The 27,739-nt window shown below is 48.5% G+C and overlaps 1 protein-coding gene across 2 annotated transcripts; it reads left to right on the top strand.

Moving 5' to 3' along the window:
- The first annotated feature begins 12,893 nt into the window (after window positions 1–12,893).
- Window positions 12,894–27,739, top strand: EIF3D (eukaryotic translation initiation factor 3 subunit D). 2 transcript variants are annotated; one of them, XM_082636144.1, is made up of 16 exons: window positions 12,904–13,040; window positions 14,810–14,856; window positions 15,281–15,413; window positions 15,723–15,768; window positions 16,647–16,783; window positions 17,852–17,937; window positions 18,481–18,553; window positions 19,747–19,859; window positions 21,030–21,162; window positions 21,681–21,828; window positions 22,585–22,715; window positions 23,449–23,534; window positions 23,628–23,757; window positions 26,522–26,664; window positions 26,859–27,142; window positions 27,587–27,739. In XM_082636144.1, the coding sequence occupies exons 3-16, from the start codon at window positions 15,291–15,293 to the stop codon at window positions 27,598–27,600; spliced, it is 1,647 nt and encodes a 548-aa protein (XP_082492270.1). In that variant the 5' UTR covers window positions 12,904–13,040; window positions 14,810–14,856; window positions 15,281–15,290; the 3' UTR covers window positions 27,601–27,739. The 2 variants fall into 2 exon arrangements, with proteins under 2 accessions (XP_082492269.1, XP_082492270.1); XM_082636143.1 differs by lacking the exon at window positions 14,810–14,856 and having other exon boundaries at window positions 12,894–13,040.

Here is a 27,739-nt window from a genome sequence, read left to right as displayed (position 1 = left end):
TAGGCACTGTGGACACTCATTCAGATGCAGCCTGGAAACCTCCAGAACAGGATCCTGAGCCCACAGCCTATCCCAGGCTGAGCATCTCCCAAACTCTTCCACTCCCCGTCCCCGACCCCACCTTTCCCTCCATAGTGAAAAACAGTAGGGGAGATAAACTGCTGTGAAGCGCTCACTGGCACTGACTCCTGGGGAGGGAAAGGATTTGCCCAGATTGCCCTGTGGGCCACTTGGGCCAGACCTCCAGGCTCCAGAGCCCACGGCCTCCCTGTCAGTCCACTGCCAGCATCTCAGCTCTGGTGTGTGGCCCGATGAGCTAGAACTGTTCCAGGAGTTCACACGAGGCCTCAGACACGGACTGTCCCGGCCCCAGGGGCCATCTCTGTCCCTCTTAGCGTACCTCCAGCCCTGCCAGACACCTGCCTGGCATGACAACCCCTCTGCAGCCTCTGTTCCCTGCTGGGCCCCCATTCAGTCTCTCTCCAGGTCCCACGGTCCTCCCTCCCTCATCTCCATTCCATCACCACACCGTCCCCCCAAGTCCAGCCCAGCACTGTCACACACACACCCTGACACCCCCTGCCCGCCCTCCAAGCCCTCCTGTCCCCCTGCTCAAATAATGATAACACTCTTAAAGCTCAGACAAAAAAGTCAGGATTCAGCCCCCTGCAGGCTGTTCTCAAAGCCCACGCCTGTGACTCACATGCACTTGTCTTTTCTTACCTTTTGTGCTTGAGTCTGGATAGAACATCTCTAGAAGGAAACACCAGAAACCAGTAAGAGTGGTCACCTCTGGGGAGGGAGAGCCGGAAGCAGAGATGTAAGCGAAAGCAACTTCACTGGGCATCTTTTGAATTTGGAACCATATACATAAAAAATCTATGTAACATGAGTGAATTAACTTTAGTAAAGGTGACCATTCAAAGGCCAAAATGACAAGCCTTGACTCCACCATGACTAGTTCTCTGACCTTGGACAACTGTACTTAAGTACTCCAAGCCTCAGTTTACTCATCTGTAAAATGGGGGTGATCACAGTATCTATCTTGCAAGGTAGGTGATAAACCAGTGCTCAGGAAGCACTTAGCGCCATGCACGGCAAACAGTCAGGGCTCAGGAAACATGACTGATGGTTTTCTCTTTGTCCACCTTCTCCATGAAACTCTGAGCTCCTTTTTTTTTGGCTGCACAGCGCAGCTTGTGGGATCTTAGTTCCCTGACCAGGGAGACGGTGAGAACCACAATGTTCCACTTTGGATCCCAGCTCCTGGCATGATGATTAAAACTCTTGAAACATTCCCTGACGGTTACGAGACACATTTCACTGTCCTGAGGATGGCTTTCATGGCCCCTCTCTGTCTGCCCCCCTGTCTTTCGGCTGCACCTCTTACCCAATCCTCAAATGCCCGATGGCCTTTGACAGCTCTTGTTTCCGTGCACTTGCCATCACCCCTGACTCTTTCCTTCCCTCCACCTTTGCACTCCCTTTGCCTGGTAATCTGCAAACTCATCTCATCCTTCAGGGCCTTTGCAAAAGTTCCCTCCTCTGTGTAGCCTGTCCTCCTGCCCCTGGTGGACTCAGTCACCCCCATGGCACTTAGAACAGACCTCTGAGCAACACCTATCAATCTGTATTCTTCACTATTTACCCTCTGTCTCCCCTACTGCTCTGAAATCTCCAAGAGGACAGCGGCTGTGTTTTTCACTTCAAATGTATGGATACATTTTCTGTATCCCTAGTGTTCAGCAGGGTCTTAGGAAATGTTTGTTGAATGAATAAATGAGTGAATGAATAAATGAGCAATTCCTGTCCCCTCGGCCACCTGGCAGCCGTCAGGGGGCAAATTATGGTGAGTCATTCATGCCCTGCCCATGCCTTGTGGTGAAAGCAGTGACCTCTCTTTGCAGTGTCTTCCACCAGCTCCAAGCCAGAGGCTGCATCTCTCAGCCTGAGTGCACCCAGAGAGCCTTCCAGGCCTGGCCTGGGAGCTGCAGTTGGCTGGCTGTTCAGCACTGCGGTTTCAGGGAGACTGAGCAGCCTGCAGGGAGCCCCCTGCTTCCCCTCTCCCTGCTGCAGAGTTCTGCTGAAGCCCTTGACCAGGCACCATCCTAGTATTGGGGCAGAAAGGCAGATAAGATAGTCCCTGCCCTCCCAGACAAATAATGGCATGGAAAAGATGGTTGCCGGGTCCACCCCATTCAATCCACCACCTATGATTCATCGAGTGCCTGCCATGTGTCACTCTGTGCCTTTATGCAAGTCCTGTCACCTCTCTGTGCCTCAGTCTCCTCCCCAAGTGGGGGTGAGGAGACCTACCTCACCTAAAATATCAGGATTATTTGGCAAAAGGAACGTATGAGAATTGCTCAATGAACTATGAAAATCTGTACCAATGTTATTATTACTGTTGTTATTTATATAGCTTATGATAACATTAATAAATAACTGAAGCCCTCTCCTCAGCAGCCACAGTGATTTGCACATAGTAGGTGTTTAATTGATCGTCAATGCATTGAAATGCAGTCCAAGTGCTGGTTAGGACTCTTCATGCCTTGGGGAGCAGCGCCATCCTGTGGCCAGAACTCAGAACACATGGACCTCCCGGTGGTCAACAGGGATCAGGCTGGGAAGGGATGGCTGGGAACCCATGGAGGTCGTTTTAGGACAAATGCAAGGAAAAATCAGTCTGACACCACAGAACAAGGAGAAATTTCTTCACCCTCAGAGGTGGTACAGGCTCAGAGTATAAACAGGGGCAACGAGGGTCTGAAGCAACACTGGATTATTTCTCTATGAAGAGGTCATTGGGAAAATTGGTGTGCCCAAGGAGCAGCCCAGCCACCTTTGCAGGTGGACTGGCCTGGCGCTGTGAACAACGCTGTCATTCCTTCATCTGAGAAGACTTGAACTTGGCTCTGTCACTCATAAGCTGTGTGACCTTGAGCAGACTGCTGCCCTCTCTGGGCTCCAGTTTTCTCCTCTGTGCAGTGAGGTCATAATCCCTATACTGGCCACCTCAAAGAGTTCTTGTGAAGATCAAATGGGATAAGAAAAGCACAACTAGTTCATAAATGGTAAAATCATGTACAAAAATGATAGTTATTACTATTTCCAATAATACTAATAACTGGCATTTATTGAACTTCTCACTGTGCTTAACCCTTTATGGTATAATCTCATTTAATTTCACAAAACTCTATAAGATAGGTACTTTTACAAATCCCATTTTGGGATGCAACTAGACATTATCATACTAAGTGAAGTATACTAGTCAGGAAGAGAAAGACAAATACCATATGATATCACTTATATGTGGAATCTAAAACATGACACAAATGCATCTATCTACGAAACAGAAACAGACTCACAGACGGAGAGAACAGACTGGTGGTTGCTAAGGTGGAGGGGGTTGGGAGAGGGCTGGAGTGGGAGGCTGGGGTTAGCAGATGTAAGCTTTTATACAGAGAATGGATAAACAACAAGGTCCTACTGTATAGCACAGGGAACTATATTCAATATCCTATGATAAACCATAATGGAAAAGGATATTTAAAAAAGAATGTATATATATGTATAACTGAATCACTTTGCTGTACACTAGAAATTAACACATTATAAATCAACTATACTTCAATAAAAATAAATAAATAAAAAGAATCCCATTTTGCAGGTGAAAACACTGAGGTTTAGGCATGTTTACAATTTTGCCAAAACACACACTCAACTAGTAAGGAGGAAGGCCAAGATTTGACCTCAGGACAAGGTGACCCCCAAATCGAGATAGTCAACCACAATGCTATACTGCCTCAATAGTTCCAGCCACTGACAAGGGGTTTCAAGGTAGCCCCTGATATGCAGGGGTAGGGGTCTTGAAGAAAATTAAGGAATTATTGACATTTCTCCTCTTTTTCCCAGGAAATTCTGCTTCCTTCCCATCTCTAGCTCAGTACCTCCTTTGACTTTGGAAGAGGGAAGCCCTTGGGCTCTGCACCCAGAGTCCTGCTCACAGCCAAGGTAAGAGAATCTCAAAACATTCCCTTCCTGGGTCCACACCTGGAAAAAGGCCATGCCTGCTCCCACAAGGCACTAGCAAAGGCAGATGGGGGACAGGTCCCCTTCAAGGTCTCTGTCAAAGAGATGGTGACAAATCTGTCAGGGGAAGGTGGCTAATTTGCAACAATTATAATGACCCTCATGTGTCAAGAGCCCTCTTGAGTGTATGAGTGTCCCCCTATCCATTTTCTCATTATTTGGCCCTCACGATGCTCCTTTGAGGTCAGAATCCTTAGAGATTTTTACAGATGAAGAAACCGAGGTTTTAGGAGATGAAACAACTTATCCAAGGTCATGCTGCAAGTAAGTGGCAGAGACAGGCCTCAAATTCAAGACTCCAGAGTACATAATGGACAATATCAAAACGCTGGCAAGGCATGAGAGAAGGGTGAAACTTCTACACTGGTAGTGAGATTTTTTAAATAATGCAGCCACTTTGGAAAAGGTCGGCACTTTCTCAAAAACTTAAACACAGAGTTACCATACGACGCAGCAATTCCATTCCTAGGCATATAACTAAGAAACCGTATGTCCACACAAAAGCCTGAACATGAATGTTCATAGTAGCATTATTCATAATAACCAAAGAACAGAAACAACCTGAAAACACACAATTGTTTAAAATTTTCTATTAACTACTGTATCAGTTCAGGGCCTACTATAAACAAATGTAAAAAAAAAAAAAAGAAGAAGAAGATTCCAGAGTACAAATTCTCCTGACACCCAAGGCCCCCAGCTATTTCTGGTTGACAGTCCTGGTTCTAGCCCTAGCTGTGTCATCCTCAGCCAGGCCACTTAGCTTTGGTTATGTCAGAGATCCCTGCCAGCTCTGCCTTTGTGTCCTCTGTTAGTGTCCTTGAGCCATAAAGATGAGGGTGCTCAGCGGTTTCTGCAGGTTTTAGAGAGAAGCAGCTGTGACTTCGCCTCCCTTGAGGAGCTCTTCCTGACTGCCCAAGGCTGAATTATCATCCCTCATCCTGTTCCCACAGCACTCACAGCATTGCATTGTAATTTATCTGCGAATTCCCAGGGGGCCAGGCAGCGCACATTCATGGGCATGAAGTGGGTCAAATACGATGCGATAAGGAATAGTGGGGACTGTGGTAGAGAGCCCCTGGTCTGTGGGCAGCCCGTATGCAGTGTCAGTTTCTTATCCTCAGGCAGAAAAGCCAACCCAGTGTTGCTCGATCTTAAGAGAAGCCAAAATTCTGGATTTTTATGTGAAATCTGCTTTTTAAAGGTAGTTCAAAATCTATTTCATTAAGCACTTCATAGGTATTGCAGCCCCTGGATTAGCCACACCTACTTTCCCACTAGACTTTGGGCTGCTTGAGAGCACAACTGGGTCTCTCTCTCTCTGAACTCTGAGTGAGCAGCCCAGGAACTGGTTCCCTACAAGTGACAAGAGACTGCTTTTGAAATGCTGCAATATCTTGCCCCAGTCAAATCCCTACAGGTTTCTGGTGACCATGCCAATCCAGCTGGCATGGATTAAGGGTTTACTGCACACCAAACACTGTTTAAGCACTTTACATATTATCTGACTTAATTCCCATTACCTACCTACTATGATTCTGTCTATTTTACAGATGAGGATGCCGAGGCTCAGATAGTCGCACAACTTGCCCAAGGTCACGTGGCTAGTGATAACCTAGGATGCAAATTCAGGCAGTCTGTCTCCACAAATTTCTGCTTGCATTGCTGTGATACCATACTGCCCCATGAGACGCCCCCCCCCCCCGCCGCTTTAAATATCACCTGCAGTCACTTATCGGGGATAAAGCTCTCTGGGAAGCTGCCAGGTATGGTTTCCAGTCTTAAGGACAGTGGGAGCCAGGGCATGAGGCAGAAACAGAGAACAATGCATGCACTGCAGAAAGTGGACCTGAGGTTCAGAGAGGGGTATGTACTAGTCCAAGACTATACAGCTAGATCAAGCCAAAGTCAGTGTTTACCGTTTACCCCAGAGCAACAAACCCCAGCTTCTAACAAAGGAAAATGTATAGGGCAGAAAGGAGGAGTCAGGAGAAGCCTGGTTCTCGCTCATCCCATTGAAACAGTCAAGCACTCTCTAAACTAGCTAAATGGTTCCGAAGGAAATGGGAGTCTATTTTGTCTCCTGTCACCAGGGCTGCAAATCCTGATATATCTCAGGCCACAGCAGAGAAGTGGATGGCTCAGCATTTGGAGAGATGCCCGCACCAGACAGGAAGTGGGGTGTTTGATTCAACAGGTACCTCTCTATTCTGAGAACCGATCCTGTGATGGGTGAGTGTACATCCAGCTGAGATAAAAAAATAAATTTGAATGCCAAACATCGGAACCTACAGCAAGCCTCCCTTTCTTCCAGGGGACTTAAAGCATCCTTTGGGATGCTTTAATCCTTCCAGGTTTTCTATTTTTAAAATTTTGCTGGGGCAACAAGGCTCTTAGGAGGCTGGGGTAGGCTGGTGATTCAAAGGCTTCCCTTCCTCCCGGCGCACCCTCCTACAGGATGATAAAATGCTGCGGTTCCACAGAGTTGGCCTGGGCACCACTTCCCCCATAGTCAGTCCTTCTCATCTGTAAAATGGAGGTAGTGCCCTTTGCATCGCTGAGACAGAAAAGTTTGGTGCAAGTCCACGATTCCTTATCTGAAACACTTGGGGCTCAATGTGTTTGCTAACAGAATTCTTTGGATTTCAGAAAGGTTTTATGGTGGATCTACTGTATATTACACAACATGCCCAGCAAGCTCTGGGGCAGTACTCCATAAACCCTTTCATACACAGTATAAACTCTTTAATATTCCTATACAGCAAAATGTATACATATTCATGCTAAGTGGGATAAAAGAAAGACTATAAATAACCTCACATCCAATTCACATCGGGTTTGTTATCAAATGCTTGCCCCAACCTCATGAGAAAGCTTTTGGTTTTCAGAGCTTTTCCGGACCTTGGAATTGTATATGAGTGCCAGCTTCGGTTTCAGGCACATCTGGGTTTCCATTCCAATTGCACCTTTACCAGCTGGCTGACCTTGAGCAAGACATTCCTTTTGACTGCACCTCTGTTTTCAAGTCTATAAAATGGGGTGGTAATCCCTGTGTTGGTTCCTAGAAGGCACACAAGGTTGTTGCACTGGAAGGGGGTGGCCACACTGACAGGTCCCCAAAGGAGGCCTTGGTGAGTCCATTGCAGTTTGGGGTAAGTCTGCACACAAGGCAGGGGCTTGCAAGGCTGACGCATAAACAGATGATCCATCTATTAATAGACAACACAAGAAATACAGCCGCCAGCAGGACCCGGCGCTTCTGTTGGCCTGACCAGCACATACTCCCCTTCAGTAAAAGCTCAGCGAGGATTCATGGTCATGATAGGAGGGAGTCCAAACAAGCGGCAGCGTTTTTCTGAAGAAGCATTCATCAGCAGAGGGAGCTTGAGGGGACATTCTTGCCCAGGAAATGGGGGTGACACTCCAGCCCCCTCGACAGGGCCAGCTCTGGCTCCAGGACCCTCCCCCTTCTACATCTCCATTCCCTCCTCCATTCCCTGTGATCAGTTTCCCTTGATAAACCATTCCAGGACTCCTTCCAGCCAGACTCGCTCAGAAACTCTGGCATTTGATGTGTCCCCAACTCTTCGGCCACACATTTGCAGACAACCAACTGGTGACTCTTACAAAAGGCCAGTTTACATCTGCGGCAGATTTTCTGCTCCTACCATGGCCACGATAGCATCTCCCACTCCACGTTCTCTTCTAGAACCTTGTGCCTTGACTCTGGGCAGGCCTGTGACTCGCTGGTAACCCAGGGAAGGGGTGGAATTGATGCTGTGTAACCTCTGAGACCAGATCGTAGAAGGCCATGTAGCTCCCAGATTACTAGTCAGAGTACTTCCTCTGGAAGTCTTCAGCCCCCATATAAGTAGTCTGACTGTCCTGAGACCACCATGTGGTGAGGAAGCCCAAACTCTCCATGTGGACTCACCACATAGAGAGACCCTGAGACGAAATGGCGAGAAAAAGAGAATTGTCTGGCCAGCCCCCAGCTACTCCAGCTCCCCCCACATCTATCTACCATTGGCTGAGAGACCCCAGGCCAGAAGCACCCAGCCAAGCCCTTCCCAAATTCCTGACCCACAGAAACCAAGAGAGAGAATAAACAGATTGTTGTAAAACACCAAGTTCTGGAGAGATGTTACACAGCAACAGATGACCAGAACAGAGGCCAATTTTATTTCCTTTCTGCCTAGGGTGACCACACCTCCCAATTTGCGAGGAACAGTCCCCGTTTATACCTTTTATCTGGCATAATTATTGATAGTGACCCCTTCTCTCCCAAAAAGTGCCCCAATTTGGATGGTAAATTATATGGTCACCCTGAATTTGGCCAAGTTCTCAGAGAATACTACAGATGCTGGCAACAACCTTCCACCTCACAGTCTAGAATAATCAAAATACATGAGATGCCACACACATAGAAAGCCTTCGAGAAATCGGTGCTGTCCTCTCGTCCCTTCCCCTTCTCCCAGTTCTGTCCTGTCTGGATGCTCAGCAGTTCTGCCAGGAGATGGCTTAAGGAGCAGGCTCAGCCTCCTCACAGTCTCCAGAGTGCCTTCCCCAAATAAACATACAACCCCAGTGAAAGCAGGACATCTGCTATGCAAACACAGCTTCAAGACAAGCCCGGGGCTCCCCCTTTCCACCAGATTGCTCTCACTATGCCCTTCCCATGGAGAAATTCTGGAGCTGCCACTGATATCCAGGATAAGAAGGGTCTGAGTAAATCAGAGAGCAGAGGCAAGAGACAGAAGAGTGGCGAGATAAAGAAAACCCAAACCTCAGGAAAGCCCTTCTCCACCACCCTGGAAGGGATGGGAGCTTTTTTTTTTTTTTTTTTGCGGTACGTGGGCCTCTCACTGCTGTGGCCTCTCCCGCTGCGGAGCACAGGCTCCGGACGCGCAGGCTCAGTGGCCATGGCTCACAGGCCCAGCCGCTCCACGGCACATGGGATCTTCCCGGACTGGGGCACGAACCTGTGTCCCCTGCATCAGCAGGCAGACTCTCAACCACTGCACCACCAGGGGAGCCAGGGATGGGAGCTTTTAAGGGTACAAAACTGCTCTCATATCCTAGTGCAGCCACTTACTCACTGGGCCAAGTACCCAACTGCGCTGAGCCTACTTCTCCCTCCTGCATGAATGTCTCAGAGAACTCTTAGAAAGAATTGAAGAGATGACGATTTATGTAAAGCTCTAGCACAGCACCTGGCATATAGTACGCACTCAATAACTGCTGGTTCCCTTTTTAGAACATTGGAGGTTCCTATTAGAAAATGCATTTGTTTTATCTGGAAGGGACAGGACAGAACAGAACAGCACAAAGGGCTGATCAGAAAACAGTAATAATGGTGCCTCTTGCTTCTAGACACAACGTAAGGGTATGAATGTGGAGGGCCTGGCAGACACCTATGTCTCCCCTTTTTAGTTTAGAAAATGCTTTTGCAGTCACTCCCTCGTCTAGAACAGAAGCTCTTTGAAGGCAAGACTCTCACTATTGATCATTATATACACAGGGTCCTGCTGCAAAAGTGGTGGTTCTTATAATGCAAGCTGAATAAATGACCTCACACCAATTTTGATCCCTTTATTCATTGATTTAGTCAACAAATTCTTACTGGTCACCTGCTCTATGTCAGACACTGTTCTAGCAGCTGAGAACACAGGCCCTACCCCCACCCCCTCGGGGTGCTCCATGTGACAGAAGAAACATACATGAACCCAGATTTACTCACGGCTGGCCTGGTCTCATCATCCCTGTGTCTGCTCAAGAGTTATCTCCTCAATGAGATCTTTGACCACCACTCCTAAGACAGCTGCTTCTCCCTCCATCCCTCTTCTCCCTCCAACTCTGCTTCATTTCTTCATAGTTCTCCTCGTGCTCTGAAATATTTTTGTTTCCTTGTTTAGGCTCAGTCATGCTTCTAGTGTCAGCTCCGTGAGGTAGAGGCTTTGCTGTCTCACCTAGAACAGTACCTGGTGACACATATTTGGGGAATTGTTGAATGAATGATGGGGTTTTGTGAGAATTAAATGAGAAAATGAATTTAGCACATTACCCTGGGCACATAAATAAGGACTCAGTTAATGATAATGTACTCAATATCAATAGTAAGTTGTAATATGTGCTAAAATATAGGGGGAGACGTACTTTTGCTGAATTGCTTGGATCATGTCTTTTGTTTTTTGGTGTTGTTTTGTTTTTGTTTTTTTTGCTGTGGGCCCACAGGCCATCTGCCAGTCTCTCTCTTGTGTCAGAGTTTCATCGTCTTTTCCATTTTGGCTGTGAGGTCTCTGCCCACCCCAGATGAAGAAGGATTTGGAGTGTCTGTCTCATTCTCAATTATGGGTCCCTGGGCTTGGGTGGAAGATCTTCCCTCCATTCCTTTCTCAATGGATGCCTCTGCTGCCTCTTTCTGCCTATCCAGTCTCCGCTGGATAGGAGGATGACCCTCCTTTACATTAAATCAGGGCATGACCTCCCTCCCTCCCCACTTCAAAATCCTTCAGTAGCTTACCTTTATCCTGAGGATAAAAGCCCATACTCTGTTCCATGGACTGCACATTTCTATGTGGCCACTTCCTCCTTCTGGGTCATACTCAGGCTCCTTCCTGCCTTGAGACCTTGTCACCTGCTGTTCCCTGGTGCCGGGAATACATCTCCCCTAGATTTTCACTAGCCTGTGTCCTCAACCAACCACCCCTCTGAGTAGCCTTGCCCTGTCCTCATTCACTCTCGCTCACCATGTGCCTGGTACCATTCCAAGAACTTACATTAACTCATTTAATTCTCATCACAGCCCTGTGGCATAAAAAGAAAAGCATGATTGGGAACTCCCTGGTGGTCCAGCGGTTAGGACACGGCACTTTCACTGCCGGGGCCCAGACTTGATCCCTGTTCGGGGAACTATCCTGCAAGTCATGCAGTGCGGCCAAAAAAAAAGCATGATAGCTAGCAGAGAGTGAGTATAAAATGGCAGGCTATAAAGATGATAGGTAGCCAGGACCAGACAGTCCACAGGAAGATATTTGTATTTTACTCCAAGTACGTAATGGGAAGCTGCTAGAAGGTTGTGAATAGATTACTTTGATCATCATGCAGAGAAGGAACCCTAGAAGGACAAGAGTGGACACTGGGAGTCCAAGCATGAGGCTGGAGATGGTGAGGGAAAAGTGGTGGCATTCACGATGGGTTTTTATTTTGGGGGGCCGCACCTTGAGGTTTGCGGGATCTTAGTTCCCCGACCAGGGATCAAACCCGTGCCCCCTGTAGTGAAAGCACAGAGTCCTAACCACTGGACCACCAGGGAATTTCCTCAAGACGCCTTTTTTTTTTTTTTTTTGCAGTACGCGGGCCTCTCCCTGTTGTGGCCTCTCCCGTTGCGGAGCACAGGCTCCAGACGCGCAGGCCCAGTGGCCATGGCTCACGGGCCTAGCCGCTCCGCAGCATGTGGGATCTTCCCGGACCTGGGCACGAACCCGTGTCTCCTGCATCAGCAGGCGGACTCTCAACCACTGCGCCACCAGGGAAGCCCTCAAGACGTCTTTTGAAAGAATAAAGAGGACTTACTGAAGGATTGAATGTGGTGGAAAAGGGAAAAGGAGCTACCAATAATGACTACAAGGTTTTGCAATGAGCACCATTCGCTGCATAGCATGAACAAAAAGTAGGAAAACTGGAAGATGAGCGGATTAGGAGAGAACTTATGGAAACAGATGCTGCTGTTAACATTTTCATTTTACAGGTGAATAAGGTTTCAGAGAGATCGTATAACCTGTCTAAGTTTGCCCAACTGGTAAGTGGGATTCCTGAGTATTTTCACATACATTTATCTTTACCCTCAAGGCACCCCCTTTTAATCTTCTCCAATTTACAGATAAGGAAACTGAGGTCCAGGGAGGTGAAGGCTACACAGCTAGAAAGTGGCAGAGCCAAGAATAGATATCAGATCTAACAGCAGATGTATTTCCCAATAAAGGAGACACGCTGGGAGACTAAAAAGGAAACCTCAGAGGCCAGGTAGAAAAGAATCTGAGGTTTGAACAAAAATCGCGCGCTCAGATTCTCTTTTGATGTTTTGAAATTCCCCAGTAAGACTCCAGGACAAAGTCCGTAAGCTGGGTTTCGAAAAGGACAGCACAGTTGCCATCGTAGGCAAGTGCTTCCTGGTCGCCACTTCATAATCACAGCTGCTCATTAAAATGCAGATTCTGGGCTCCAGCTAAGACATGCTGGTATAACAATCTATGGAAGGGAGACCCGGAATATGCATTTTTCAAATTAGCGCCCCAGAAATCTCTGTCAAATAATAAAGCTTGAGAACTGTGGAGGTATGGTTTGAACCCTGGCAGCCACCCACTACACTAGTAGTCTGATCTACGCAGGTCACTTTGCACCTCCTGGCCTCAGTTTCCGAAACTGTGAAAGAACAGCGCGTCCCGCCTGAGACACTCGACCTTCCCCTAGCAGTGAGAATCGAACACGATCGCTTAAAGAAGGCAGGAGCCGCGGGGCACTGTGGGATAGAGAGGTGCAGAAGCGGCCCGCAAGGCATTGTGGGACACAGGGGGGCTGTTAGGCACTCTCGGCCTCCAGCTTCGACTGCAGGGCCGCCTCGTTTCAAGAAACTTGAAAACCCTCTCGGAACGTCGCCGGGTGTCCCATGACGTAACTGTAAACATCCTCCGGTGTCTTGCAGGCTAATCACAACAGCTCGAAAAGAACAGTGACGAACTTCCGGGTTGCCTTTGCTTTACGACTCGTGCGTTCTGCCGCCGAACCGGAAGGAAGCTGGGGAGCAGTTTACGACAGCGCCGGTCGTGTTTACGGCGCCGGCCGCTGCGCGCGCGTCTTTCCTCTTTTCCCAGTTCCTCGGTCCATAAGTGGTGGTGCGGTCTCCGGCCTGGACAATCTCTCGCCATCGGGCCCGGCTAAGGCCGTTGCAGGTAAGCAGTGTGTTTTGTAGGGTTCCGCGGACCTCCAGAGCCGAGTTGGGCGGCTCCTGGCCTTTGGGGGCCTACCGGAAGAAACCCCCGTACACCCCCACCTGCCTCCGCGGGGCGGGGCAGGGCTCTGCCTTCGGGGTCCCAGGTCCGACCCAGGGCGGGGCAGAGCCTTCTGGCTGAGGTCTCTGGCCCTAGACTCCGTTTAGCGGCCACGGGCTGGGCGAATGTGATCATGTCACTTAACCCAGCTGGGTCTCAGTGTCTTTTTAAAGCGGCCCACGGCTCCCTGAACTGCTATGATAGAGGTATTGGGGGTGCCAAGCTGAGCGGTGTTCGGCCCTCTCTGAGGAGTTCACGGTCCAGATGTTTTCCTTTCCTTTCCTGTGAAATTGGAGGCCAGGATGGAGTTGATTGATCTCTGATCTGAAATTCTCTAACCCCCAGGAATTGATGGGGAACGACCTGCAGTGGCTGCCATAACATACCCAGTACCGTGGCCTGCCAGCCGGAAGGCCCCTTCTGCCTGCCCTTTTGGTGCCTCCTCATCCTACCCCTGTAGCCAGTACAGCTGTCACTCCGTTTTAACTGAAAAGCTTAGTTTCTCCAAGTGTGTTTGGAGATATCTTACTGTGTTATCAGTAGGGGCTGAAACCCCAGATCTTTTCAGGCCGCTGCCCTATTACTATAAAATAATAGGAAGAGTGTTGGACTTACGGCAGACGACCCTAGAAACCAAATCTATTTTGAAATGATGGGCAAGTCAACTGCTTGATTTGGCTGAACTGCACATTTTTATCTCTAAAATGGGGGCGGGGGTGGGAGGGTTAGTGGTGTTGCATCCGACACGTGTAGGAGCCTGATAAGTATTTAATGTGAATTGTTTTGGGACCACCACCGCTTCCCTCAGTCCGCTTCCTGTAGTGTAACTTAAGTTCAAGTTGGAGGATGGAGCTCCCAGGTCATTCCCTGTTGCTGTCACCCAAGTGTCCCTTGTGTAGGAAGCCTTAATCTCCCTATCGTTGAACAATGGAGAGAGTTTCCTAAATTTAGTACCCTGCACTCTTTGATTGCTGTCCAGACTCCAGAAATGTTTGTGTAATGAATTTTCCCCTGGGAACTCAGCTTCTGAGCATTTTCAGGGCATTACAGTGGATGATAAATGTGTAAGTTTTTGATAGGACCTGTCAGGCGAACATCTGTCTGGAGCCCCTGGTTTTTACGCAGAGTGTGGACCCTGGAGCCAGTTTGCCTGGGTTCAAATTTTTCGTCCATTAGTGTTGTGACTTTGGGCAATTTCTTGATTTCTCTGTGCCTCAGTTTTTTTATCTGGAAAGTGGGGCTAATACTGGCCCTACCTTGGGATTGTTCGGAGGAGTTAATGAATTTATGTGTGGTAAGCACTAAGAACATGCCTGGTACTCATAATGTTTATGAACATTGGCTGTATGGCCACTTTTATGAACTAAGGTTTTTGGTGGCCTCCTCAGCCTTCTGGCGGGCCTTTTGCCTGTCACTGTGTCTACTTGCTCTGCATAAGGATTTTCATTGACAGAAAATCAGAAGAACAACAAAGGAAAGTTACATTTCAGGATATATTCACGGACCCTTGTTTTCTTCTCAGCACTGTGTGTAAATATATTTTTACAAGACTCAGGAGTAATTGTGCAGCATTTTACAATGGAATCATTTCCAAATATGTTAATTAATACATACGGCTTTCACAATGATTCTCTGATAGAAATAAAACAAGGATCTTATATATTTTACAGATGAAGAGACTGAGGCGTAGGGATTAAATATTGTATGCCTGGTGAAGGTGAGAATGAGAACTACAACATGCTTATTACACTTGAAAAAAAGTTACTACGTTTCATCAAATATGTGAGATACCACTCATTTCAAGAAGCACAATTATTTCATGTAACACCAAGAAAGAAAAACTACCAATTACGATATGACACCCCATCAAGCAGAAGGTGCAGACTCATTTCAGAGGTGGTACAGCGGGAGAAAAATCAATGAAATATGATACATCAGTTTTGTTAGCAGTCTTCTGAGTTTTAAGTATTCACAATATTATTTACAAGAAGACATTGAATGGGGAGTAGCTCAACAGTTGAGGGTTCTGTTTTGCATTTTTAATTTTGTCATTCATGTCTTAGCTTACCTCAAATGGAAGGCTTTTTTTCTAGTTTGAGGCTTTTCTTCATGGAGCTACTTATATTATTTGTATTTTTAAGGTTTTAGAAGATGGCAAAGTTCATGACACCCGTGATCCAGGACAACCCCTCAGGCTGGGGTCCCTGTGCAGTTCCCGAGCAGTTTCGGGATATGCCCTACCAGCCATTCAGCAAAGGAGATCGGCTAGGAAAGGTACCTGCCTGTCAGCGGGGGTCTGAATCTTTTAACCTGTGGCTGCTCCTCCAAGTTTGTTTCAATTTTATTCTCTCAAAAGCATGAGGGTTATAAGTATCCATTATATAGTATATATAGTATCCATTATATAGTATCCATCTGGATACTTCCAGTGGTCATAGGAGAACTGGGCTCTTAAAAAGCCATCCTGAGCCAGTCCTGACACTTCCCCACCCCGTATCCTCACTTTGGGGGGGTTTCTGAGTGAACAGAAACCCACCTGGTTGACCTGTGCTCCATGTCTTCTTCCCTTGTTGCTCTTAATAGGTTGCAGACTGGACGGGAGCCACGTACCAAGATAAGAGGTACACAAGTAAGTGTTCTCCGCCTGACTGCCCGGATCAGGGCCTTGGGGGATTGTTAGTTTTTCTAGTAACCTCCACCTGAAAGCATTCTAGGATGGGAACAAAATGCTGATAATAATTCATAGTATTTCAGGGCATATTCTGGACTGTGGAAACAATCCACATTCTTTTTGGAAATAGCCTCAACTTAAACTGTTCATTAAAGGGGTTCGGCCTATTATAGTGGGTCCCCCCCACTTTTGGGGAACCACGGCCCCTTTTACAAATCTGGTGAACATGTTCCCATTTTTCATTTCATTGCAATTTATTGAACCTACGAGGCCAGTCAATGGATCCCAGTTTTAAAACTCCGGGTTTTAAGATCCTGATGCGGTAAATTGGTTTCTTCCCTCTGTGCCAGTTGAGAGAGCTCGAAGTGGCTCCCTGGAATACTGAGTTAAGATTATCTGAGTCTGAGGTCAGCAAGAAAGTCAGTCATAGCCCATTAGCCACGTGTGCCTTGGGCACCTGATGATGACAGTGACGATGCTTAGACCGCATACTTGCCTCTCCTGAGAGAGTAGATTTTAACTCATATTCTTACAGAATAAGGCAGAGAGTGAAATGGGCTTGTCTTAAGTTCCTCAGACTCTGTCTTGACTTAGAAAGTTCTTTGGACCAGAGCTTTTCAAACTTGAATGTGCATTTGAATCAGCTGGGGATCTTATTAAAATGCTGATTCTGATTCCGTGGGTCTGGGGTGAGGCTGTGAGTCTGTACATCTTAAGATGATCCCAGCCAATGGGTCAGGTCCTGAGACCACACTTTAAATAGCAGGGCTTTAGACCACCATGTATTTGTAAAATCTGTAGGCAGTGTTGTTACACGCTGTCACCTTTGCCTCCAGATAAGTACTCCTCTCAGTTTGGAGGTGGAAGTCAGTATGCTTACTTCCATGAGGAGGATGAAACTAGTTTCCAGCTGGTGGATACAGCACGCACACAGAAGACCGCCTACCAGCGGAATCGGATGCGATTTGCACAGGTAGGCCAAGAGCCAGCAATCTGACCGTCTTGGGGCTGTCACCTGCTGCTAAAAATGCTACCGTGTAGTACTGCTGCGAGGAGAACATGTTATTGTGGGTCTTCTAGTGAATTCCAAGTAGCTATTCAGTGATAATTGTGCTAAAATAAATGGGTACTAAGTCCAGGGATGCATTTAAATAGTTCAGCTTTCTGTTGACCAGTAGCAAGGACATCTGTGCTAAGGATGGATGTTAGCACAGGATTAACAAGGTGATCTGTGTCTGTTGCCTCACTTAATTGCTATGTCCAGGATTTATTAAGTAGATCGTCCAGTTGGGCTGCATCTTCTCATATAAAGAGGCAAACTCAACAACTCTAATAAGAGCCAGTAAACCTACTTCAATAAAAACTGCGTGTGGATATAAATCTAAGCTAATTCCAAGTACAAACATACCTCATTTTATTGTGCTTCGCAGCTTTTTTTTTTTTTTTACAAATTGAAGGTTTGTGGCAACCCTGAATCGAGCAAGTCTTTTGGCGCCTTTTTTTCCAACAGCATTTGGCTCACTTCATGTCTCTGTGTCACATTTAAGTAATTCTCACAATATTTCAAACTTTTTCTTTATTATTACATTTGTTACGGTGATCTGTGATCCGTGATGGTTCATGTTACTACTCACTGAAGGCTCAGATGGTGGTTAACGTTTTTTAGCAATAAAGTGTTTTTATAATTAAGGTGTATACATTGTTTTTTTTAGAAATAGTGGTATCGCACACTAATAGTCTACGGTGTAGTGTAAACTATATGTATAGCATAACTTTTATATGCACTGGTAAAGCAAAAAAATTGTGTGACCCGCTTTATTGTGATACTTTATTGTGGAGGTCTGGAACCAAACCCAAAATATCTCTGGGGTATGCCTGTGCGTACTTGTAAACCCCCAGATGTTGATTCTATGAAAGCAGAGTAAAATGTGCAATTTGGGTTTGCATCCTAAACTAACTCTAATGGCCTCCCATTAGGCACTGCCAATTGTAAGCCAGAGCTCCAAGATTTTATCATGGATATTTTTTTCCTGCTTCCCAGCGGAACCTCCGCAGAGACAAGGATCGACGGAACATGTTGCAGTTCAACCTCCAGACCCTGCCTAAGAGCGCCAAGCAGAAGGAGAGGTGAGGTGCCCATCCCACCAGAACAAGATATTCCTCCAGGACCGACTGCACTCTGACGGCAGGAGGCCAGAGCAGGAGAATAGTCGTCTTCCCCACCATTACAGGAAAACCAAAAAGTCTTCCCAGGGCCAGTTAAGCCACTGTCTCAGCCCTGGTGTCATTCTCGAAGAGCTGTTAACAGCAGGGAGCTTGGGCAGGAAACTGCTCACAGAGGATGTGACTACTGAAGGGAAACAAAGGCAGACAGGAAGCAGTTTGGGAGCTTACCTAGGCTCGGGTCTGCTGTGGCACAGCTCCAGGGGGCCCCATTCACGCTGGGTCCCGTGAGTCTCTGGAGCTGTGCAGGATGGTAGCCCTGCCCAAGCTGGGGCTGCCAGTGGACAGCTGGATAGATGGAGTAAAATATATGCGTAATACTGGTCAGTAGTGGGGGCGGTATGCCTCTAGCATGTCCGGTGTGCGCCCTGTTGGTCTGTTCTTTTGTTTAAGCCCCTGTTTTCCTTAAAAATCTGCACTGAAAGCACAGTTTTCCTGTCTTTCCAGAGAACGCATACGACTGCAGAAAAAATTCCAGAAACAATTTGGAGTGAGGCAGAAATGGGACCAAAAATCACAGGTAGTATATCCATATCAGAATTCTGTCCAGGAATTTGATTTTGTTTATTTGTTTGGTTTTTTTTTTTTTTTTTTTTTTTTTTTTTGCGGTATGCGGGCCTCTCACTGTTGTGGCCTCCCCCGTTGCGGAGCACAGGCTCCGGATGCGCAGGCCCAGCGGCCATGGCTCACGGGCCCAGCCGCTCCGCGGCATATGGGATCCTCCCAGACCGGGGCACGAACCCGTATCCCCTGCATCGGCAGGCGGACTCTCAACCACTGCGCCACCAGGGAGGCCCTATTTGTTTGGTTTTATAACAGCTTTATTGAGGTATAGTGCACACACTATACAATTCACCCATTTAAAGTGTACATTTCGGCGATTTGTAGTGTATTGACAGAGTGCTACAACCGTTATTACGGTCCATGTCAGAAGGTTTTCATCGCTCTAAAAAGAAGCCCAGTACCCTCTGCCAGTCAGCCCCTCTCCTCCCCAGCCCTAGGCCGCCCCTTATCTATTTTCTGTCTCCAGATTTGCCTGCCCCAGACATTTCATATAAATGAATCATAGCGGAATGATCTTTTGTGACTGGCTCCTTTCACCAAGCATCATGTTTTCAAGGCTAATCCATGTTGTAGCACACGTCAGCGCTTTATTCCTTTTTATCGCCACATTCCGTTAGATGGATAGACCACATTTTGTTTATCCGTTCACCACTGATGGGCACTGGGGCGGTTTTACTCCAGGGCATATTTTGAATGATGCCCCTGTGGGCATTCCTGTACAAGTGTTTGTGTGGGCGTGGTGAGACTAGAAGACATGTAAGCAAGCGTGAAGGTACAACTGTGGAAGTTACATTTTGCTGGACATGGTGCTTGCTGTAGCAGCAAGAATAAATAGCTGATACCCTGAGAGAAATATAAAGGAGCTGTTACAGCTCCTGTATAAAATGTAGGAATATGGAAGAGCTGATGTTCCCAGGGTGGCATCGTTACTGAGGAGTAGAATTCCCATTTGTTTCTGAGCTCTTGTCCCTTCGGTCCTCTTCTAGATTGTAAGCTCCTAGGAGTCAGGGACGCTGCTGGAAAACAGCCAGCACATAGTAAACGTTCTGGATGTATTTATTGAATAAAAGCCTTCGTACTGTTAACCTGCCTTTTGCTTACGTTTTGCGCTGGCTGTCATTTTTCCCCTCCGATGGTTTCCCCCAACAGAAGCCCCGAGACTCCTCGGTGGAAGTCCGCAGTGACTGGGAGGTGAAGGAGGAGATGGACTTTCCTCAGTTAATGAAGATGCGCTACTTGGAAGTGTCAGAGCCCCAGGACATGTAGGTGACGTCTTTTACTACTGTCCACCACCACACATCACCAGCTGGTGATGACTGTTGGCCTAAGCCCTAGTATTTCCAAAGGTGTTGCATAAGATTGACAAACGGGTTTTAAAAAGCAGTGCCAAGAGGGGAAAGCAGAAAAGTTTACTGATACTAAAACTTCATCTCCTCGGCAATTCCCTGGCGGTCCAGTGGTTAGGACTCCACACTTGCACTGCCAAGGGCACGGGTTCAATCCCTAGTCAGGGGACTAGAATCCCACAAGCTGTACGGCACGGCCAAAAAGAAAAAAAAACTTCAGCTCTCTTTGAACTTCCTGGCATTGTGAGCAAAAGAAGAATTAAGTGGGCTTCCCTGGTGGCGCAGTGGTTGAGAATCTGCCTGCCAATGCAGGGGACGCGGGTTCGAACCCTGGTCTGGGAGGATCCCACATGCCGCGGAGCAACTGGGCCCGTGAGCCACAACTACTGAGCCTGTGCGTGTGGAGCCTGTGCTCCACAACAAGAGAGGCCGCAATAGTGAGAGGCCCGCGCACCACGATGAAACGTGGCCCCTGCTCGCCGCAACTAGAGAAAGCCTTTGCACAGAACCGGAGACCCAGCACAGCTAAAAATAAATAAATTTATAAAAAGAAGAATTAAGTTATAGAACTCTTGTTGGCAGAAAGAAATTTGCTGTTAAACTCCAGATTTCTTTCCACTTCCTGAAATCCTGAGCAAAAGAAAAAATTAAGTTCTGTATCTCTGAGGACAGAAAGAGAAAGATAGCAGTCCTTCAAGAGTCACGAAGCTTTTGCTTACATTTCAAAGAGCTCCTTACCTCAAAGGGCCAGTAGATGGAAATACCTTAGTGGGGAGCTGGAGCACCAGGCCGGAGTCAGTGTGCCTGCTGGGGGCTCTGTAACTGCTCCTCTCCCTGTCTTGGCCTCAGCCTCCCTGTCTTTAAAATGGGGAGGCTGAGCAGAATCAGTTGTGTCCTCACTGTTCTGTGGAGCCGCATCAGGAGGTGAGGGGGCAGGGCCCGGAGCAAGCACTGAGAGTCTAGTCAGAGGATGTTTTCATCTCATACTCTAGACTTTGGGATAAGACTTTGGATTCCGTGGTTTAACAGAAAAGAAGTAGGTGGTCTTCTCCTTCACTTAGCGCGTGTTGCCTGCTCTCCCCTCAGCGAGTGCTGCGGGGCCCTGGAATACTATGACAAAGCCTTCGACCGCATCACCACGAGGAGCGAGAAGCCGCTGCGGAGCATCAAGCGCATCTTCCACACTGTCACCACCACGGACGACCCCGTCATCCGGAAGGTGGGCGCCCCCTGCCCCGCACCTGTCCGCCCATGGGGAGTGTCGAGGCCTCAGGACAGAGATGTGGGGATGCGTGTGAATCAGTTGGGCCTCGGAAGCCCCTGTAGATAAGACTCTTCTGAATCGACTTAGGATTAGATGAAAATAAGAGCACTTTGCTGGCCAGACCATAAGTGTTGACGTTAGGTGAAGCTGGGCCCGGGTCCCAGCTCTGCCATGCTTCCTGGCTTCACCTCTCTGAGGCCTTAGCTTTCTTACCTGTAAATTGGGGTAAATGTACTTACCACGTGCCGCTGGGGTGAGGGTGGAGGCATCGGGCAATGCTCTCCTGGGATATAGCAGGTGCTCAGGGAGCTGCAGTTCCTTGGACCCCAGGACACAAGTTCACTGGCTGGCTTGCTGCAGCCTTGCTCAGACAAGGGTGTGGGTGTGAACGCGCCTTACAGAGGAGTCCTCCCCCTGCTGTGAATGGCCAGTTCAACCCTGAAGTAGCCTCATCTCTCTTCTGCCCTCTGCAGCTGGCAAAAACTCAGGGGAACGTGTTTGCCACCGATGCCATTCTGGCCACACTGATGAGCTGCACCCGCTCCGTGTATTCCTGGGACATCGTCGTCCAGAGAGTCGGGTCCAAGCTCTTCTTTGACAAGAGGGACAACTCTGACTTTGGTAAGAAGCCTGTTGGGGAACAACACAGAGGTGCTGAGTGTCCTTGTTGGTTCAGAGCCATTCCCTGCTCTAGAGAATGGGTAGAAGAGGGTCTGTCTCCTCACAGGCATCAACAGCCATGTCAGAATCCCACTCAGCCTTCTCAGCGACAGGGGAAAGGGACTGTCACTGCAGTCCCTCTTGGGGCATCAGCCTCCGGAGTCCTCATGGTGCCCGAATACCGTACTTCTAGTTTTTACTCATTTGAATAGCACTTTCCTGACTTCTGTCATCTCTCTACACCACCTTTCGTACATACTTAATGTTTCTCTTTAGATTGATGCCTTTTTTACTTCAGCATATTTACGAAGGAAAAAATACGTACGCGTATGTCTTACACCATACGTGTGTGTATGTGCACACACGGTGAATGAAAACCACTCAAAAATAGCAGAGTGAAGCCAAACATGATTATATTGCTTCTCTTTGTTGAAACACTAATAAACTCAAACATTCTCTTGAGGAATCCAAAAAGAAGGAAAAGGTATGGCTTTCCTCCACATGATCGTGACTGCATTTAACGTTAGTGTCTCAAGTTGCCCAGAAGCGCACCCTGCTCCTGCCCAGTGTGTCCCACACTCAGGGGACCCACGTTAGCAGATGGCGGTTCTTTGGAGGAAAGGTGTGTGTCGTTTGGATCACCACTGCTCCCCGAGGGGCCACGCACCTCTGTGGTGACTGTTTCATGAGTGGTTGGCTATGTCACCGCCCTTGCAGACCTCCTGACGGTGAGTGAGACAGCCAATGAGCCCCCGCAAGATGAAGGCAACTCCTTCAACTCACCCCGCAACCTGGCCATGGAAGCAACCTACATCAACCACAACTTCTCCCAGCAGTGCTTGAGGATGGTGAGGCCCTGGGAGCATCTGGGAGGCCATTTTTAGCTTGTCGACTCCAGCTGCTGTTTATTGATCATCCACCGTGTTGTCAGCTCCGGGGTTGTGGGATTGGTTAGGATAGATGGGGTTCCCTGCCTGTCACAGAGGAGGTCCGAGCTTGGGCTTTAAGATCAGACAGCCTGACTTTGAACCCTAGATCCACCAGTTTTTAGCTTTGTGGTGCTGGGCATGTTTCTTCTCTGTAAAATTAGAATACCAATAATACTTGTTTCACTTAGATACGTTGTGACCTTTTCTTCAAATATCTGTGTACAAGGGCACTCACTGTTTCGGAGCTGGGGATACAGCAACCAGCCAAAGTTGCAACCCTTCAGAAGCTTTGTTACAACGGAGGAAGAAAGACAGTAAACCCTGAGTACACATATGTTGTGACAAGTGGCTGTGTGTGCCATGGAGAAAAACAAAACAGGAGGGACGAGATTGCTATTTAAATGAGACACCTAAAGCGCGTGGGCGACAAACATAAGCACGGGGTGAATGCGAGCTGTTACATCCGTTTTGGTCCGCGGGCTGCTTGCTTGCGCTCGGAAGGGGTAAACGATGCACAGCACGTAGTGATCCCAGATCCCCCTCAGGAGCCAGGGACCCAGTCAGGGCTGTGACAAAGCAGAGGTGCAGGGTCTGGCTGATTGCCTTGGCGACAAGTTGCTGCCATCTCGTGACACCTCTGTCATCCTTGCAGGGGAAGGAAAGATACAACTTCCCCAACCCAAACCCGTTTGTGGAGGATGACATGGATAAGAATGAGATTGCCTCTGTGGCCTACCGGTATGTCACCTCCCTGGTGCCCGTGCCCTGTGTGGGTGGTGCGTCTGAAATCCAGGGTCTCAGCTGACCTTAGGAGTTCCTCCTTCCTTGCAGTTACCGCAGGTGGAAGCTCGGAGACGACATTGACCTCATCGTCCGCTGTGAGCACGACGGCGTCATGACTGGCGCCAACGGGGAGGTGTCGTTCATCAACATCAAGACCCTCAATGAGTGGGACTCCAGGGTGAGTACCATCCTGTGTCTCTCTTCCCCTCGCCTCACTCAGAGAGCTACCGAGATTTTTTTTGTCTTCTGAGTTTTTCCCCTACTTACTTACTGAGAAAGAGATCGTGTGTGTGAGGTAATTACCTTCTTCCAGTGCTTTCTGTCCCTCTGTTCCATTCCCACCTCCTGTTGATTTCTGCTCTCTGCAAGCTGATTTTGATCTTTCCTGTGAGCCGGGCCGGCAGGTTTCCTGTAAGCCGCGCAGCTCTTCTTTTTGACCTGCTCTTTCGCTTACTGCAGCCCCTACCCGGTCTTCAACCTTCGGACGCCCTTTTTCCAACTCCTTCACTTCCTGAAGTCAGAGATTCTCAGATAAGCCCAGATTTGGCTCTTCAGGGGGCATCTTGAAAGAATCATGTGTCCTTCGCTTTTCCTCCTCTTTCTGTTCTCTCTCAGGCTGCTGCGCCATGATTATTGGGCTGTCATCCTTTCTGAAAGTACCTGGGCTACGTGCCTGAATTTGAAATGGGTGGCAGAGCTCCTCGGTGCTGCTGTGTAGAATAAAGGATTCTTGGTGCAAGGACAGGAAGGCCGGGCCTGTGTTGAACGAGGGTCCAGTGAGATGGAGTTTGGGGGCCGTTGTGCTCTGCTTTCATTAGAGCCAAGGGATTCGCATTCCAGGCTGCTGAGTCTCACCCCCAGATGCTCCTCAGCCTCCATCACCTGCTGAGAGCACACCAGAAGGTTTGCTGCAAACTTAGCTCTGGGCCAGTGGCCTTTTCTTAGACTTTACACCATGCCCTCCCTGTAGCATTTGGTGTCGTTATATTTGTATGGCTGTGCCCTCTGTGTTAGTACCTTAATCTAGTCTTACACGTTTCTCAGCTTCCTTCACGTGTTTCCTTTGCTGGTTCCCCTTGTTTTTGACCCCCAGTGGAGCCTTCTCTTAGGGTCAGTCCCCTTTGCAAGTCATTTTGCCATAATCACTTCTTTATATAGCATGTATTCATCTTTGGCTCCATAACAAAGTAACAGAAACTTGGAGGCTTAAAATGACATCCATTAGCTCATAGTTTGGTAGGTCAGAAGTCTAGCATCGTGTGGCTTGGTTCTCTGCTCAGAATATCCAAGAACTAAAGTTAAGGTTTCAGCAGAACTGAGTTCTCAGCTAGAGTTTCTGGAAGAAAATCCACTTCCAAGCTCATTCTAGTTGGCAGAATTCAGTTCCTTGCAGATTGAGGTCAGATTGAGGCCCCCGGTTCTCTTGCCAGATGTCAGCTGGGGCCGCTCAGCTCCTAGAGGCCACCCACATTTCTTTCCATGTGGTCCCCTCCACCTTCAAACCAGCAACAACATCAGATTCTTTTCGTGCTTGAAATCTCTGGCTTCCTCTGTGTCCGACCTCTACACCCAGATTTAAGAGGCTCGCATGGTTAGGTGAGGCCCACCCAGATGGTCTTTCTGTCTTAAGGGACCTTAACTCCATCTGCAGAATCCCTTTTGACATGAGATGGCATGATCGTGGGTACTTCATCATCCTCACACGTTCCATCCAGACTCCATGGTAGCAGATGCTGCAAGAGCGGGGTCACTGGGGGTCATCTTAGAACTCCGCCTACCCCGAGCCTCAGCCTTGAACTCTAAAAAGGATTCCCGAAATCTATTCTGACTCCCATTCCGTTGTTGGTTTTTTTCTTTTTTCTAAAATACCTTGTTCTTCCAGTGGCCTTGTTTGTCGTTCCCTCTGGCTTGGCCGTCCGTCAGCTTTGTCTCTCCTGCTCTCTTCGGCTCAGAGCCTCAAACATCTCCTCCTTTGCACTCTTGAATTCTGCTGTCAGGTGCAGTCTGTCTTCTTGCTCAGCTCTGGCTCTCGCTGACATCCTCCCCCTAGTTTAGGGCCCTCCTCTCCGTGATGCCTGTTATTAGCTGACCTCCCTAACTCGCTCCTCCCTCCCTTCAGTATCTCTGCCAGTTAACTGTCCGAAACACTGCCTCCTTGAGGAAAGGCCCTTAAAATGCCACAGCAAACTCACAAGGCTGCTGCAGGATAGTTTTAATTTTTGAAGAAAGCCCAGAGACATCTGTCAGAATACTGCCCCTAAGTGGTTTGGACCTAACTACTTAATAAAAGGAACTCTTTAGTATTTCTTCTGGCCTAGGGTTGCCAGGAACCAAGAAAGTTTAGGAGTCTCTGCCATGTGCCCTTCAGCCGGTCACTTCGCTCTGAGGCCAGGTTCCCACATCTGCAGAAGAGGTGGTTGGAGAAGGTGGTCTCCGAGGTCTCTCTGCTTTTTGTCTGTCTCTGTGTGTGTGCACAGTGCCAGACCCTGACCTCGCTCTCTGTGGGCCTCCACGCCCACCGGGGCTAAACCGGCCCGTCTCTCCCCGCATCCCTCTCAGATCACTCCACCTCCAGCTTCTGCCAATATCCTCCATGGGGGAGCTGCCAGGCTCCCATGCAAAACCTTCCTCTCCGCACAGCATGTGATAAACATGTGCCCTCACCACTTGTGTGGCACTTGTTTTTTTAACTTGTGCGCGTGCGTGTCCTGGTCTGGATGAGCTCTTGTGAAGGGAGGAGTCGCGCTCTGTTGAGCACCTGCTGCGCAAGGGACGGCCCGAGGCCTTGCCTCTTAAAAGCTAAGTCCGACCCCTGCTTTACCTGTGGGCTTGCCCCTCCCCAGTCAGGCCCCCTAAGGAGTTTCCTCTCTGCCAGAAGTGGCAGCAGGCCGTGGGCAGTGGGAGCCCGCCTTGGCCCCTGTAACCGGGCTCCCCTCCTGCAGCACTGTAATGGCGTTGACTGGCGTCAGAAGCTGGATTCTCAGCGAGGGGCCGTCATTGCCACCGAGCTGAAGAACAACAGCTACAAGTTGGCCCGCTGGACCTGCTGTGCTTTGCTGGCCGGATCCGAGTACCTCAAGCTTGGGTGAGATTCCTGTCCGGGTGCTCATCTTTGGAAGGGGGGGTCTGCAGGTTGGGAGACGAGGGCTGGCCTTTTCTCCTTTTTCTTGGGACAAGCATCAGGCCAGGTGTCACCATTTAAATGATACTCGACCCCAGGCGTCGCTGTGTCTCTGTGCCCGCCTGCCCCCCCCATAATACTCCTCTTCCCCTCGATAGTTACGTGTCCCGGTACCACGTGAAAGACTCCTCACGCCACGTCATCCTGGGCACCCAGCAGTTCAAGCCCAATGAGTTTGCCAGCCAGATCAACCTGAGCGTGGAGAACGCTTGGGGCATCCTGCGCTGCGTCATCGACATCTGCATGAAGCTGGAGGAGGGCAAGTACCTCATACTCAAGGACCCCAACAAGCAGGTCATCCGCGTCTATAGCCTGCCCGACGGCACCTTCAGCTCGGATGAGGACGACGAGGAGGAGGAGGAGGAAGAAGAGGAAGAAGAAGGTTTGTAGCAAGCCTCCCTCCAAAGTCTGGAGTGAGCGTGTGCCGGCTGGGGCCCAAGCTCTGTATGCATGGTCCTCTCTAACCTCGATGGAAACCTCTGGGAATTCCCTGAGATGTCACTTGGAGTAGCATTCAGTCTGGCTCCAGAAGCTGCTTCCAGAGCCTTTAGATCACAAGACGGGGTCAGGGAGGAGAGTGGTCTTTTAGAGGCTAGGGCAAGGAAGAAGCATCTAGAGGAAGGCACTGGAAGTCCCTGATGTTAGCCAGTGGTCTGAGGGAGGAAAGATGCTCCAGGTGAGTTACATGGGCTTTAACCTTTCTCTCACCTGCTTCACCAGTAGGTGACGGAAGGAAATGTAAGGATCTAAAAGGTTTCACTAATGAGTGGAGGTGTTGAAAATCATAAGCAACTCACCAGTTTGACGTGGCTTTTGTATCTTTCAGAGGAAGAAACTTAAACCAGACAGTGATGTGGAGCTGGATTCTGTGATTCTGCCGAGCCTAGGAGGGCCTTGGATACCTGGTGGAATGTTTGTCTGATCGTTGCTCTCTGCAGCTTGACAGTTGGAGTAAAGTATAAGTCTGTCTAGTCTCTTA

Source organism: Mesoplodon mirus (assembly GCF_964341445.2).
Source record: "Mesoplodon mirus genome assembly, chromosome: 11".
Lineage (NCBI taxonomy): Eukaryota > Metazoa > Chordata > Mammalia > Artiodactyla > Ziphiidae > Mesoplodon > Mesoplodon mirus.
Note: the sequence above shows the minus strand (reverse complement) of the source record. Positions and strands in the feature narration are given on the sequence as shown.